This window comes from Lissotriton vulgaris, chromosome 7, assembly GCF_964263255.1.
Source record: "Lissotriton vulgaris chromosome 7, aLisVul1.2, whole genome shotgun sequence".
Lineage (NCBI taxonomy): Eukaryota > Metazoa > Chordata > Amphibia > Caudata > Salamandridae > Lissotriton > Lissotriton vulgaris.
In genome coordinates, this window is record NC_141695.1 from 389,313,343 (window position 1) to 389,330,174 (window position 16,832).

Sequence of the window (16,832 nt, forward strand, 5' to 3'; positions counted from 1 at the left end):
ATCTCCTCAAAGGGGTTCCATTCCACAAGGACATTCCCATTCAGACTATCGTCACGGATGCTTCTCTCCACGGCTGGGGAGCGCATTCAGACCATCTACAGATCCAGGGAACGTGGTACCTGGGGGAATCCATGTATCACATCAATTTCCTGGAACTCAGAGCCGTTCACTTGGCGCTGAAGGCCTTTCATCCATCCTTCCAGACCAACTCCTTGCTTGTACAGACAGACAACCACAATGTACTACCTCAACCAGCGGAGGGGCTCTATCGCGCACAATGCCACAAGAAGCGCAGGCGATCTGGCACTGGTTGCTAGCCAGAGGACTGACGATAACGGCTACCCATCTGCCATGTGTGCAGAATGCTCAGGCGTACGCACTCAGCAGGCTGGTGCAAGAAAACCCCGAGTGGGTTAAAAACAACGAAGTGCTAGGAAACCTCTTCCACAGGTGGGGCACTCCAGACGTAGATCTGTTCGCCACTGCCGAAAACAGAAAATGCTGAGACTTCGCCTCCAGGTTTTACTAACCGGGGACTCTGGGGAACACGCTATGGATCAGCTGGTCGAACAGCTTTCTGTATGCTTTTCCACCCAGTCCCCTGATTCCGGCAGTACTCATCAAGCTGTCTCAGTCCAGAGCACGAATGGTCCTCATTGCTCCGGAGTGGCCCCGACAGTGGTGGTTCATGGACCTGCTTCACAGGTCTCTCCTACCCCACCTGCGGCTTCTGTGTCGGCCGTACCTTCTCACGAAGTTCGGGGGGCAGATGGTGCACCCCAACCTCTCATTGTTGAGTTTGGCGGCATGGCTCCTGAGATAGTGCAATATGGACACCTGAATCTGCCTGACGAATGCATGGATATACTCAAGGAGGCTAAGCGACCTTCCACTAGGACTTTCTATGCCTACAAGTGGAAGAGGTTCTGCATCTGGTGCACTTCCAAGAACTATGATCTGACGACCTGCAAGGAAGATGTCATTCTTCCATACCCTTTGCATTTGACTCAGTCTGGCCTTAATTTTCATTCTATTAAGGTTCACCTCGCAGCATTAACTGCGTACAGGAAATGCCCTTCACAGACATCCTTCTTCCAGATCCCTGTGATTAAATATTTTTTGGAAGGATTCAAAAAAGTGTTTCCTCCTGTTCGGCGTCCTTCGCCTTCATGGGAGCTGAATGTGGTGCTGTCCAGCTTGATGAAGGAACTTTTTGAACCTATTCATAAGGCTTCACTGCAGCACTTAGAAGGCGGCTTTCCTCGTGGCCATTACATCGGCCCGCAGGGTGAGTGAAATTCAGGCATTGTGTTGTCAAGAATCTTATACTGTATTTCATGCTGCTAAGGTTGTGATGCGTACTCACCCTAAGTTCCTTCCTAAGGTGATTTCTGTTTTCTCCAGTATTAGGGGTGTCTTTCATAGATTCACATGCTTGAATAGACTCACATGCTTGAATATTCCCCGTCGTCGAAGTGGGAGTCCCACGGTACATAAAAATAGCAATAAATGCTAAAAATATATGTATGTGAGAACATAACATAAGAAAAAAAACTAGAATACATAACTGAAACCTCTAAAACAATTCCTCCATAGGAATGCCTGATAGAGAAAGAAAACACTTGTAACATATCACTGTCATTATGCAGTCCAAACTACAGCCAATCAGGTGCCAGCACCCTCTAGAACCTTCTCCTCAGAAGCTCAAGCCCTCAGATTTTCTACCGCACGTCGTATGAAGGGAGTCTCCCTGAGCTCTGCTCAGTTTTTTCCTCAACTGCTTCTTGTTTCCTGAACTTTCAACATGTTAAGTAAGAAGTCTTTATTTCGACCTTGCTCTTCTTGTGGGAAGTTGCGTCTTTTTAAGGAGGACCCCCACAAGAAATGTATTTATTGTCTCTACCCTGAGCATGAAGTTGGCAGCTGCAAGTTTTGTAGAACCTTTTCTAACAAGACTCTAAAGGACATAGAAGGCTGACTCCTCCTTTGGCTCCAACGTCTTAAAGACAAGGATTCAGCTCTGTCTGATGCTGAGAGTCTTCAATCTGGACCCTCCTCTGCAGCCTCTAAGCGTGGTAGTGTGCAGGATATGCCTTCTCCTTTTCTAAAGAAAAAGAAACTGGCCCTGCCTTTGGCCTCTGTGGTGTCTCCACCAGCTCCTACTACTGCTACGCCCACGAGACCTGGCTCTCAGGCGTCTTCTGCCTCACAGCGTGTTTCCATACCTAAACATGCTTCGTCGTCGACTGGAGCGTCTACGAGCGTTCCGACGACGAGATCTGCAGTGTATACATCGTTGACGACGACGACACGGACGACGATGACAGCTTTTAGCTCGTCGACGAAGGTCTCGTCGACTGCCTCTACATCGACGAGTTTCATTGGCCTTTCAGACTGTCTGGTCGACGATTCCTATCACCTCGTCGACTGAGAAACCAGCATAGTCGATGAAATCCATCAAAAAGTCTTCATCGTCGACGAAGACTCCGTCGACTAAAGCTTCGTCGACGAGGGCTCCGTCTACAGGGGTGCCTACTGCGTCGAGGACTTCGGCGGCTTTGCCATCTAGAAAACGTCCGTCGACGACGGTTCCGTCGACGAGCTTACCGTTGACGATGGATTCATTGAATTCATCTTAATCGGCGGCCATTTCAGTATCATCGACGATAACTTCGAACGCACCGTCGACAGTGGTACCATCTTCATTTGCCTCGTTGCCTCTAGTGCCTTTACCTTCTTCAGTTTCTGCATCTGTCGGCACAGATCTTCCACACCATCGCCGACTAACGCCATGCCACCAGTTGTCCACAGGATGCGGATGATGAGGCGATTCCTGAACGGGAGGACGGGGAGGTCCACGATGACACGGATAATGATGATGCCTCAACCGGCATGGCTGAGTGGGACAACTACCAAATGCAGACGCCCTCCCCTCCGCCAGGAGAATCTGGAGATTCCCCTCCAGTAGATATTGCCAGTTTTCAGCTGTTGATTGATATAGCGGCTCAGCGCTTTAAATTGCCAAGGACACAGAGAGAGGAGGACTGTTTCCTCTACGATTTCAAACATCAGCCTTTCAAACAAGTCCACACGATGCCAATAATAGATTTCATATGGAAGGAAGGAGTTAAACTCATGCAGGCTCCGAATTCGTTACCTGCCCAAGTGCCACGTCTTGAGAAGAAATATAAGGCTCAAACTGGTTCACCAGCATGCCTGGTCTCTCACCCTAAGCCGGATTCGGTTGTAACTCAGGCAGCACAGCACGTAATCCAGCGTCTCCAATCACCGCACCTCCAGATAGAGAAGGTCGGCGCCGAGACGCCATTGGACGAAAATTCTCCATAATGGCTTCCACTACAGTATGGGCGGCGAATGCCTTAGCCATTTTAGGCCGCTACGACCGGCAGATGTGGTCGGACATATCTGCCCTAGTCGACCTCATCCCGGACGCTTCCAAAGCTGACGCACAGCAAATCCTTCTGGACGGACAAAGAGCATCTGAAGAGATGATTGACTGCGCAGTCGATATTGCGGGCACTAGTTTCCGCCAGCTGGCTAGTGCGGCTGCCTTACGACGCCAGGGTTGGTTGAAGGCCACCTCCTTCCGGCAGGAAGTTCAATCCAAGATCCTTGATATGCCATATGATGATGAATCGCTGTTTGGGTCCCACATTGATGAAGCTCTGGAGTCCATTAAGAAGGACACTGATACGGCTAAATCACTGGGCACTTTGCAATTTCGGAAACAGCCATTTCGGGGTGCACGCGGACGCGGCACTTCTTCCACTTTTCGAGGAGGACAATCTCAAAGTCATCCTATCGTGGATCCACTCCCAAAGGCCAATGACTTTTGTCATCCCCAGAGTGTTGGAGGTCAAATCTCTGTTTTATTCTCAGTGGTCCTCCATCACCTCGGACCGCTGGGTTTTGGACATTGTGCTGAAAGGTCATACCTTAGAGTTTGTCAAGATTCCTCGTCATACTCCACCATCTGGCCCGCCTCCTCCCCATCTCAAGGAGCTTTACCATCAAGTCCGTCTTCTTGTTCAGAAAGGTGCAGTCGAAGTGGTTCCAGTGTCTCAAGAAGACGGGAGATTGGCGACCAATTCTTGATTTGAGGGCTCTCAACAGATACCTAAAGAGCCAATCTTTCCGCATGCTGACACTACTGGAGATTCTGAGTCTACTGGCCAGCGGGGATTGACCACCATAGACCTTCAGGACACATACTTTCATGTCCCAATTCTCCAACAGCATCGAAAGTACCTGCGCTTCAGGGTGGGGCAGACACATTATCAGTTCAAGGTGTTGCCTTTAGGACTCCGGTCCGCCCCTCGTGTGTTCACGAAGGTGTTGGCTCCTGTGGTGGCTCACCTACGCCTCCAAGGCGTCCAAATTTTTCCATACTTGGACGATTGCCTCCAAGTCTCAATCACGCCATCAACTGAGCCAAGACACTCGTCTTTGTCAAAATGTGTTTCAATCCGTTGGCTTGGCCATCAATGTCTACAAGTCACAGTTTGCACCAGCGCAAACCAGGAATTTCTTGGGAGCGATCTTAGACACAATGCTTTCAAAGGCGTTCGTTTCACACGAATGACAACAGAAAATCCTCCGCCTGGTGTCACTCATTCGATCAAGGCAGTCCGTTTCTGTCCGGACAATGAAGTCATTTATGGGGATGGCATCCTCTTGTATTGCACTGATCCCACATTGCAGACTGCGGACCCGTCCCATTCAAGAGGAACTGGACGTACAGTGGCGTCAGGTCTCCGGATCTTTCAACAACCAAGTGGCCGTTACAGCTCGCATGAGAAAGGGTCTGTGCTGGTGGGCACAGCCGGCCAACCTGGCGACTGGAACACCCTTCCTCGTCAACGCGCCGGATCTCACAATCAAAACAGACGCCTCTCCGGACGGCCGGGGTGCTCCTCTTCAAGGTCTCTCCATCAAGGGCAAATGGCCTCCACCCCAACGCTCTTGGCATATCAACAGGCTAGAGTTGATGGCGATCTTTCAGGGGCTCAAGTAGTTTCTTCCTGTAATTCAAGGGGAGTCAGTGCTTATTCAAACGGACAATACCACTAGCATGCACTATGTGAACAAGCAGGGAGGGACCAAGTCTCAACGCTTGTCTCGACTAGCTCAGTCGATTTGGGATTGGGCTCTACGTCATTAGATAACCTTGACGGCGGTGCATCTTCCGGGCATTTCAAACATCCTGGCAGACTCCCTCAGCAGATCCACATCGTAGACACACGAATGGAAACTGCATCAACCGACTATGGATCTTGTGTTTCACCGATGGGGTCTCCCATCTCTAGACCTCTTTGCGACACCAGATAATCGGAAATGCCCGTCTTACGCAAGTTGGCATCCCCACCCCGGATCGTGCGGGAATGCCCTTTTGATCGATTGGTGTGATCTATTCGCTTAGGCCTTTCCGCCGATCCCGTTAGTACCACGGGTGCTGTGGAAGATGCGGAGGCAGCCCTGCCACATTCTATTGATCGCCCCTCGATGTCCCAGACTGGCGTGGTTTTCGGAGTTGATCCTTCTGTACCAGTGCAAGCCCATTCCTCTTCGTCCTCGTCCAGACCTCCTGACGATGGACAGGGGCCAGGTTTGCCATCCGGATCCATCCACTCTACAATTGTCGGCATGGAACCTGAGCACCTTGATTTCGCAAACTTAAATATCTCGCAAGACTGCAGAGAGATCCTCGCTCATGCTAGGGCTCCGTCTACCATAAAAACTTACAAACTCAAGTGGAAGAGATTTTGTCATTGGTGCTTGGCAGCAAATGTCCATCCAATCCATTCTACTCCGGAGCAGCTTCTTCCGTTCTTTTTGAGTCTAGCTCAATCTGGACTCTCGCTTGCTACCTTGAGAGTTTTCCTAGCTGCAATCTCTCGCTTCCGGCAAGATGGCTCCTCCTCCCTCTGCTCGTCCAGGATTATCCGCCAGTTTTTCAAAGGGCTTTTCCGGAAGTTTCCGCCTATTCGGCACCCTCCTCTACCGTGGCATCTCAATGTTGTTCTGTCGCAACTTATGAAATCACCATTTGATCCCATCCATAGGGCGGACATTAAGTTCCTCACCTGGATGGTGGTTGTTCTTCTTGCTCTGACCTCATCTCGTCGTGTGAGTGACCTCCACGCCTTTACTATCAAACCGCCTTATCTTCAATTCAAACATGACCGCGTGGTACTTCGCACCAACCCATCTTTCCCATCTAAGGTGCCTATGGACTTTCATCTAAATGAACCTGTGTTCTTGAAAACTTTCTTCGCTGAGCCCAAGTCTCCGGCTGAGCAGCGATTGCATTCCTTGGACATCAAACAATGCCTTAAATTTTACATTAGCAGAACTGCCTCCTTCCGCAGGTCTGACCAACTGTTCATTGCTTATGGACGACTGCGTCAGGGGCATCCAGTTACCAAGCCTTCGATTGCCCGTTGGATTTCTTCGGCCATTGCCTTCTGCCATCAACAGGCTGGCAAGCCTTTGCAGTCTTCGGTGAGGGCTCATTCTACAAGGGCTATGTCTTCATCCACTGGCCTGTTTGCTGGTGTGCCACTTCATCAGATCTGCCGTGCAGCGACATGGTCCAGCAGGCACACCTTCACCAAGCATTACTGTTTGGACGCCATTAATGAGGCGGATACCGCAGTGGGACAGGCAGTATTTAGTCATCTTTTCAAATAAGGTGAGCCTCTGTTCCCTCCTCCTTTCTATTTTTTCAATGATTGCTATTTAAGCTTCCATGACTGTATTACTACTGTCTTCAAGCTTTTCCAGGTTGTGCTTAGCAATCTCCTTGGAGGTTACTGCTCTCTATTCTATTCAAGCATGTGAATCTATGAAAGACACCCCTAATACTGGAAAAGAACAATTGTTACTTAACTGTAAATAGGTGGTTTTCCAGTATTGGTGTCTTTCATAGATTCACATGCGACCCTCCCTCCTCCCCTTAGAGGCTCTCTTCTCCTCATGCACTCTGGGTCTCTTTGGTGCTACGAAAATCTGAGGGCTTGAGCTTCTGAGGAGAAGGTTCTAGAGGGTGCTGGCGCCTGACTGGCTGTAGTTTGTACTGCATAATGACAGTGATATGTTAAGTGTTTTCTTTCTCTATCATGCATTCCTATGGAGGAATTGTTTTAGAGGTTTCAGTTAGGTATTTACTTCTAGTTTTTTTTCTTATGTTATGTTCTCACATACATATATTTTTAGCATTTATTGCTATTTTTATGTACCGTGGGACTCCCGCTTTGACGACTGGGAATATTCAAGCATGTGAATCTATTCAAGCATGTTAATCTATGAAAGACACCAATACTGGAGAACCACCTGTTTACAGGTAAGTAACAATTGTTCTTCCATGTCAATCAGACTATAACTTTACCTACGTTTTTCCAAAATCCTTCCACTCCAGCAGAAAGGTCTCTACATTCCCTGGATGTCAGAAGGGTGTTGAAATTCTACTTGGATGAGACCAAGGACTTTCGTAGGTCAGACCAATTGTTTATCAATTATGGGTCGGTCAGGACTGGTCTTTCCACCTCGAAACAGTCCATCTCGAGGTGGATTGTGTCCTGTATCCAGTTATGTTATCCGAAAGCTAACAAGACCTTAGGGGGTAAGGTTCTACCAGGGGCAAAGCAGCGACAACGGCTTTGCTACGTAATGTTCCTATTGCAGATATCTGCAGGGCTGCCACTTGGAAGTCGGTCCATACCTTTGCTAAGCACTACTGTCTGGACTCTGATGCCAAGGCAGATGCTCAGGTTGGGCAGGCTTCGTTGAGAAATCTGTTTGCACAGTAGTGGTGTTGTCTTTTTCCTCCACCGCGGGATTGATTGTTGGGAGGGGCTTGCCATTCTATTCACTAGATTATGACTATACACAGAGATCTCCTACTACAGAAGGAGTAGTTTCTTACCTGTAACTCCAGTTCTGTAGTAGGGGTATCTCTGTTATAGTCATAAGCGCCCACCCTCCTCCCCGGTGGAGAAAATGATAATGTACTATATGCTACAGACCTTGCTTTATACACCTTCAAAAAGAACTGAAAGTAAAAGGACTTTTGCTGTGCATCCTGGGATAACGAGGGTCTCTGGAGAGTTTCTTAAAGGCACGGTATCCCTTTTCCAGACACATAATGGCAGCCTATGGGGGGGCTTGTCTGTCCAACCCTTCCTCTCCATCTTTTCAAGGATTTTGGTGAAGGGAAGTTTCTCTATGGGTGAAACTTGGAAATATGTGTACAATTTGATTTTATTTGGCTATCCTTTCACTTTAAGTTGAAGTACTGGCCAGTGTAGCCTTGTATCATAGGCTGCATTATTTGTCTTTGATTTTCTCTTAAGTGTCTATGCAGGATTGCAAAGAAGACAGCTTAAGAGATTATTTGTGATTGCTCCGGGGTCTACGCACATGGGCGGGACTATTCACTAGATTGACTATAACAGAGATACCCCTACTACAGAACTGGAATTTCAGGTAGGAAAATACTCCTTACTTGGCATACTGCTTGCTACTCTGAATCAGGCATGTGATTCTATGAAAGATTCCCCAATACTGGATAAGAAAACAAGTTACTTACCTGTAACTTCAGTTATCCTGTATTGGTATCTTTCATAGATTCACATGCGCCCACCCTCCTACCCGGAGAGTTGGTTCTCTATTTTGGGATACTTCTTTCCCACTTGTGCTAACGAAAATCTGAGGAGAACTGGCTCTGCAGCGAGTGTTCTAGAGGGTGCTGATTGGTTGGGACAAATACTTTGGTCTTTTTAGCATAATGATGTCGATAGGCTACTAGGATTTAGGCCAGGGGTCCCCAAACTACGGCCCGCGGGCCAAATCCGGCCCGCCTAATGAAATCAAGCGGCCGTCCAGGTGCGTCCAGATTCACAGGGTTATTCATATAAAAATTGTATTCCTACGCTCTAGAAATGATTTTGCATCGGGACACATGCGCAGATCGAAAGCGCAGATGCCTGCACTTGACTGGCGTACGCGCGCGTCTTACGTCACACGTATCTGTGCGTGGGGGAGGGTGCGCGCGAAGAGTCCGGTGTCGGGGACAGGCGCGGAGACCGGCGGCGCGGGAGCCTTGTGAGCCGGTGAGTGTTACCCCAGTTTACCCGGAGCAGAGGTGTGATTAGCTGGGGGGGTGGGGGCCCATGGTGGAGACTTGTTTTATTGATGTTCCTTTTTTTTATGTAGCGCGGCCTTTACCCATTACCTACCTACATGGGGAAGACGCCATTTTCTGATCGGAAGTTTAATGTGATATAGTGGTGTTGCTAATCTGCATAGGCCGGGTTTTCAAGATCTTTGCCCGGCCTAAAATGTTTTGTAAAGTGTCTTCGGTGTCGGAAATCTGATACTCAGTTGCCGATAGCCATTCATCATGTCCTTCCAGCTTTTCCTTAAGCGTAGTCGAAGCGCAGCTTAAGAGCATCGATCTCCTCATTGCATCGATCATGGCCAAACTCTCTTGCATCGATTTGTAAGTGTCTTCACTTAGTAATCTTTTGTTTTAAATTAGTGTCTTCACCCCCCTTACCAGTGTTAGGCTCTGCAAGTGAGTCTGTTGCCAGGCATGGTAGGATCAGGTGTTTCTCATGAGAGCGGGCTGCCTTTTTAGAATCAAATTGTAGTCTGCCCTGTCTAAGGTCCGCCTTGCAAGTATACATTTTCTGGTATATTTCAGGGTTGTAGCCAGCGAGAGGGGTACATCGTTTTCAGAGCCTGCTTAAATTGTATTGTTGTCTGCGTGTGTTTCTCAAACGGTGTAGTACAAAGCAGACCCTTAGGGGTATCCTTCCTGAAAATGCTTTCTTGGCACACGGCTCTCCCAGTGAACCTCAATCCTGACCTGCAGCATTCACACACCCCTCTTCTAAAACTAGGGTCCCAGGCCCGGCTTAGCAAGTGCACCTCAAGCCTTACCGGCATCAGTAACTGCTTTACAGTTGTGGGGGGGGGTTGTTATGACAATTTTGAATACTGAGGCCTTACCCCTTACCTCCATGCACCCCACTACACCTCAGACCGACATCATTTAGTTTAGTATTACATGGATTGAGAGCATCGCAAACCCACTGTGGCCTGAAGGCTAGGGCGTTCGACTTCAGGGGAACCAGGTTCGAGTCTAGGCACCGACGCTCACCATCCTGTGATTCTGGGCAAATCACTTCATCTCCCTGTGCCTAACCTCGACCTTACATGCAACATCTCCTGTGAAACTGACCCAGCTCGGCCAGAGCACTTGGTGTTAACCTTCGAAACTCCTTGTGGTGAATGTGCCAAACCTGTACCCTGACTCACAGAACCCCAATGTTTACTACAGCGATGTTGAATAGAGCTCTGTTAGTGCAGCCCCAGCACCCCTTGCTGCTAGCGCAATGATCCTGTGCCCATTACCTCTTTCTTTTGAAGAGCTGTGAACTGAACCTGTGCCCAGTACTCCTTGCTATTCTAGCGCTGTGATCCTGTGCCAAGCACTCCTTGCTGTTCTAGCGCTGTGATCCAGTGCCCAGCGCTCTTTCCTATTCTAGCGCTGTTATCCCGTGCCCAGCGCTCTTTGCCAGCTCACCACAATTGTAAACTTCTCCGCTCCCCTGCTATGGTGGATCAGAGATTGCCGATCCAAGTGTTAGTGCGCCCAAATGCACCTCAATCCGGACTTGAAATGTGCCATGCTATTCTGTTACTGTGAGGCTGCAACCAGCTCTCTCAGTGCGCCTCGATTCTGACGTGCAGAGTTCTCTGGCCTTCAAGTGCATAGAAGAGCTCCCACAGTGCAGAAAGCGTGTTGGTTCCTCCGGTTTAGGGTCCGAGATATTTCACTTCAGCGAGGGGCCTTTCACACAGGTGAGAACGAGAAGGTATATTAGACTTCCCCAATGACAATATGCAGACCTTGAAGCAGCTATGGGTGTTCGCGATCTGAGTCACAGGATTTAATCACATACTTGAATTGAGGAAACAGAATGCTGGGTACAAAGTACATGTAGAGTTATAATACTGCAATAAATGGAGGACACAAGAACAAACGTTAGTTGGGCAGTGGTGGCATTTGTGCAAGTATCGAAAGTGAACAAGAGGTAGCAAATGGTCAGTGTGTTACAAGAGAAAAGTACCAAACACAGAAGGATAATACTGCAATAAATGTAGTATTGTGAGATAGTGTTTTAAAAATAAAATCGCTGCAAAAAATGTCATTGTAATCTCCACAATGAAATTGGTTGTCACTTTTTGTTCCATATAATTTCCTGTTATAAGACTGACCCCGGCCCTTCATCACAGAAAGAAAAGTTGATGTGGCCCCCGCCTAAAAAAGTTTGGGGACCACTGATTTAGGCCTTGGGCCTACTACTATCTTACTTTTGGCACTGCTTTTTATTTACCGTGGGACTCCCGCCTTGGCAACAGGGAATGATTCAGGCATGTGAATCTATGAAAGATATAATACTGGATAACTGAAGTTACAGGTAAGTAACTAGTTTTCTTCCTTCTGCAGGAACGGGGCGTGCTGCTTGTGTTACCTTTTCACTGAATGAATGGCCTCTGTGTAGTCAGGTTGCCTGATCTTCCTTATTTTGTTTGTCCCCACAGAACTGCTTTGAGTTGTACATTCCGAACAACAAGGGTGCGCTGATCAAGGCATGCAAGACAGAGGCGGACGGACGCGTGGTGGAGGGGAACCACAATGTCTATCGGATTTCAGCTCCGACGCCAGAGGAGAAGGAGGAGTGGATAAAATCCATCAAGTAAGTCTGCAAGAAAGGAATTTGAAAGGTACTTAATAGAAAGGTGTGTGAACTTTTGGTTCGGTGATGAATCGCATAGAGACTTATAGGGTAGCAGTAATGCTGCTTGGTATTGCTTTTGAAATGGTTGGAGACATTTTAAGGAAAATGTCAATTTGTATTTTATTTTGTAATGTGTGACTGGTAACAGTGGCTCAGCTCTTTTTCGATCGAATAGAAACTGGAGGTGAGGGTATGTTGTAACTTGGGTGAGGGGAGGAGGGGTGGTCTGCAAGCCTTCCCGGATGAGGACCACTGGGACCATATAGTAATTGAAAAGAAATAAGAGGGCCTGTCTGTAGGTATATTTCATTCACAACACTACCTTTTCACTTTATTTCCATTGACTCACGAAAGTCCCATTATTTGTTATATGTTGTTGAACTCTTATATGTGACAGCCATATTCTAAAGTAGTAAACATTACAAATAAGTATCTTTGGTGTGTTTGGCGTCTAAGAAATACTTATTGAACTCTGTTTCTATAATTAATTTATTTTATATTGTATCATTTATTGACTGCATACTAGGTAAATTGTAACGTCGGCAGACTGCCATCTCAAATATGTTTCAATCCTATAGGCTGTTTAATAATAAACTCACCAATTGTTGTGTGTAGTATCATTAGGGGCACAAACATGAGCTAGTACATGCAGTGCAGAAGAATAGTGGCATTTCTCACAATAATTACAGTTAACAGAATATGCAGACAAAACAGATCGACGCTGGAGGCAGGTGATGTTATTGCTCTCCATCCAGGTGTCACCTATGCATATGCTGGTACTGTACACTTCGAGCATTTCCAATAAGGGTGGTTGAAGTGGCAGAGTGGTAAAACATACACATTATATAGTTCAGATCCTGCCTCCTGTAGATTAGATATAAATAGCAGGGAGCTGGGACATCTACCCCTATGATATAGTAGCAGCAGGTTTCTTTAGCCAACCACAATCCAGTTCTAATTCTGTATTTGTTAATCAAGTTCGTCAGCCAGTCCTCACACCTGCCCAGGAAGACCATTTTGCGAGTAGTTTTAATTTAGCCATGACCGTTCATCACTCCTGGACCACTTTATTGTCAAAAGTGATCAAAGGAAGAAGTTGTCAGCCTGTTTGAGTCTGTTACAAATTGAAGATTAACCGCCTGCTTGATCTAGGATGGTGGGATCCAATGATTAATTGGAATCAAACTGCACATCAGGGTTACTTATTCGGTCAGCAGTCTCTGCTGAGCTACTTTGAGATGATGTCCATAAATGAGGATGTCTTTGAAATATTACATACTTCACGATGTAGGAGCAATTGTAATATTGTGTTCTACTTTTTTTGTCTCCTCCGTTTAGGGCGGCAGTTAGCATCGACCCCTTTTATGAGATGCTGGCGGCTCGCAAAAAGCGGATATCTGTCAAGAAGAAGCAGCAGATGCAACAGCAGCAGCAGGAACAGGCTTGAGGGTGCAAGCTTGGGTGAAACACACGACTGACACTTCCGCCCATCAACCAGAAGTATCCTGCGCTACTTTTCTTCTGTCCCTCCCAAAGCTAAAGACCATGACGGAGGAGAGACTCGAGACCGAGAGACTGTGGATGAGGGATGACCATCCCCCACCAGCCAATTGCAGCTCCCCAAGCAGGGGTTTTCATGCTGCAGAAGGATGGGGCTTCGTGCGCCACCCACTAAACATTGTTGACCACTAGGCTGTAGAGACACTTTTTCAGTGTGGAAATGGAGTGGTGTTGGGTGTGTTGATGGAATTAACTGATGTGGGAAGAACTGAAACGCCAACTGGACCACTACTTTTCCTAGAGTTTTTCCCAAACTGACAGTTATTTACTTTGATGTCAAAAATGCAAGAGAAGGAAAAAACTGTGATCTATTCATTTCTGTGTACCTCGAGGTGTGAATCTGACATTGTCCCAGTGACCCCCGCAATTCAGTGCAGTTCACTTTGTTTACACCTTCTGCATGAAAACAAAGCCTGTGTTCAAGCCACAGTTCTTCTAAAAGTATCTGTCTCCACCATGAGCGTAGTGGCTGGCTAGCATTATTCTTAGTTTCTCCTGGAGTTGAGGAACAGTGACCAATTCACGCCAAAGATTACATCCTTTTAAGCTAGGTTCTTTCTTTCGCGATGGCTTGCAGCTGGACTAGAGGCATCTTCTCAATGCAAAGCTGTTGAGCTCAACAACTGTTGAGTGCGGGAAACTTCAGAAGCACCAATTCGAAATCTCGTCACCTCTGTTCGATTGGTCCTATCTGCATGCACTCTAGGCATGATATAGAGTTGCCAAGCATCCAAGAGGCAGTATCCATTTTTCTATAGAACCTGATATCCAATAAAAGAGCACCGAATGAATCACTCATGAATAAAATGTACCGGTGAACAATGCGGAAAAATTGGCTACATTTGCAAGCATAGTCCCTTCGTGAAAAATGTTTGGTGTTTTATTTTTTACTGAAATGGATTGCAGATTTAAGGTTCAAAATTCCGCAATACCACTTTAATAGTTTAGTGTTTGAGACACTTTACCTCTTCAAACCTTTTTTCCCCTAAACCGAGATTCCAACACTATCCTGAGTCTAAATGACTGTGCTGGACATTTGGGCAAGTGCGCTTCCTTTTAGCTTCCCTGTTAGAAGGCAAGAATGCCCAGTTGAAATGAATGTTGTAAACGGAGTCTTATATAACCTTTATTTCAGAAGGATAAAGACATTCCAAGAAGAGTTTGCTCTATCCAGAGACTGAGTTTTGTTGTTTGTTAGCTATGGCTGCACATTTATAGTGCAATTAACTCGTATTTATGTTCTATAGATATGTTACCCTAAAACAACCTAAAATGGAACTCTTTACTAAGAGCTAAACCAATGTCATCCCTCTTTTAGCAACTAGAGTTGAACGTTTAAGCACTGTATAACTTATTCTCACACGGTTGATTCTGTTCCATGTTGCTTTTTTCAAACCTCAACCTCAAACCATTCCTCTAATTGAACACCGTTCAGTTTCACAAATTAACTGAACCGGTATACATGGGCTTTGACCTGACCTGGGGCCAGGGTATATGACAGAACATTGGAGAGTGGGTCACTCTTGTCATGGTTGGCTGCTTGTCGGACCTATTTTGAGATTGCCGAGCACATGAGACTTAAACTGCGTGTCTGCCTGACGTCCTGAAACTCAACTAGCTCGCAGCTACCTTAGATCACAGTTGAGAAGCCAGTCTATTGCATTGCAGGTCTCGGGCAGCGGATTCGAAAATGGTATGGTTCTTTAGCTTGCGGTTCTGTTGTCCTGCCTGTGCAGTCTTCAAGACTAGGGCTGGGGAGCATTTGCCTTCATAAGCATGGTTACAGAAGATGGGAAGGAAAGGTGATCTGGTCATGGTCGGTACATTTCATTGAGTGGGAGGACGTGTCAAAACAGTCTGCGTAATTTTGTCTGCAGAGGCCACCGGATAATGGAATCCAGGTCCACTAGATGGGTATGTTTCATTTGTAATAGATAGTTGGTATGCTTTTGAAAAAAGTGTAGTCTTGAGGAAGAAAGCCAGGTGTTTTACTTCACACTAACCAAGTCCTTTGAGCCAGTATTGCACCAGGATCGAATTCCACTATATCGGAATCGTAACGGAGACATGAGTAATTTGAACTGCAGAATTATCCAGGACACACAGATCACAACAAACATAACCTGGTTGTGAACAAGTTGGTGATCCCGGCAAATCTGTGTGCAGGCACATTCACCTAAACCAGGGTATATAAGACCCATGGTGGGTAATCCCAAAAGATTGGATAAAAACAGAGATGATTATGCGTGGTGGGTTCACATCGGTAGATGACAAGGTTGAAAATTGAGTTATTGGGTGTAACAATAATTGTTGATCCTTGATAATTAAATGAAAATGGGGTTACTGCATGTTCTAAACTATGGGTCTGAATTTGGCTGTTGTAGCACTGACTGCATGGTAGGAGAGAGTCTTGTTACAGGCTCTGTAAACATCTCCTATCCGCTCACTTTTCTTACATTTGTTGCAATAATTTCTTCTAATTTGTATCTGCTTCGCAGAAAATAGTAGCAAATGCTCTGAAATATTACTTGTTTGCCTTTTTTCTGCATGAGCAAACCTAAGGAAAAAGGTAAAGGAGTCTTAAAAAAAAAACACGTGGTCCATTCGGACAAAGCTGCCTGTTTTATATTCGCTTTCAGAATGTTGAATCTGGTGCATGGTTGGTCAAAAACTACCCATCAGTAGATCCGTGGTAATATTTCATTCAAAACGGCAAGTAAAAAGTGCCAGACCGAATCACTTTTCCAAAGTTTTTTTTTTTTTAATTGAGAAATTATATTGTGTTGGACGTATGATGAAATATGTGCACAATTAACTTGTTTCCACCAGCTGTTCGTGACTGAAAAGTAAAAGGTTGATAAGCTTGGCATCTTGTTTGCAAAACATAATCCTCTAGTTTCTTATTTCTGTTCCTTATTAACAATGTCACACTCTTAGAAATGAAGATCCTGCTTCACTTTCATAGCAGGCTGGGTCGGTCTGTGCCAAATGGTGCGGATAGAGCACTCCTTTCTCCCTCCAGAAACACATCAACCTACTTAGTAAAAGAAATGCAACTGTGAACATACATACAAATATCTTCTTTCCTCCTTGTCTATTTCCTCTTCCAAAGTGAAGCCAATAGTATTGTTCGATTCCTTTTTTTTGTAATTTCTTTTGTAATTCTTTCTTTTCTATTATTTAAAATTATTGTATGACAGTTTGACTTAATAAAAAAAGCTATATAAAACCCCATCTTCAGGGTTATGGAGCTGGATTTCTTATGCTAGCAACCGTGTTTGTGTACGGCTTATGAAGTACTTTCTGTGAGGAAAGGGATTGTTATAGGCCGTTTATTAGTGAGTCCGTGTGAAATTGGCCTTACTTAGTACTGTAGTGAACCTCCACTCGTCGCCAGCGGATAATAGTAGCATTGCTCAGATGTGTAGCAGTGGTCAAGGGACA

General features: G+C 46.1%; 1 protein-coding gene across 1 annotated transcript in view; it reads left to right on the forward strand.

The window, feature by feature from the left end:
- CYTH2 (cytohesin 2) overlaps positions 1 to 16,622 on the forward strand; it is a 299,904-nt gene extending 283,282 nt beyond the window's left edge. The window contains exons 11-12 of the mRNA XM_086930339.1: positions 11,632 to 11,786; positions 13,167 to 16,622. Of these exons, the coding sequence (XP_086786465.1) occupies positions 11,632 to 11,786; positions 13,167 to 13,275 (264 nt within the window). The 3' untranslated portion in view covers positions 13,276 to 16,622. The remainder of the gene's footprint in view (positions 1 to 11,631; positions 11,787 to 13,166) is intronic.
- The last annotated feature ends 210 nt before the right edge of the window (positions 16,623 to 16,832 follow it).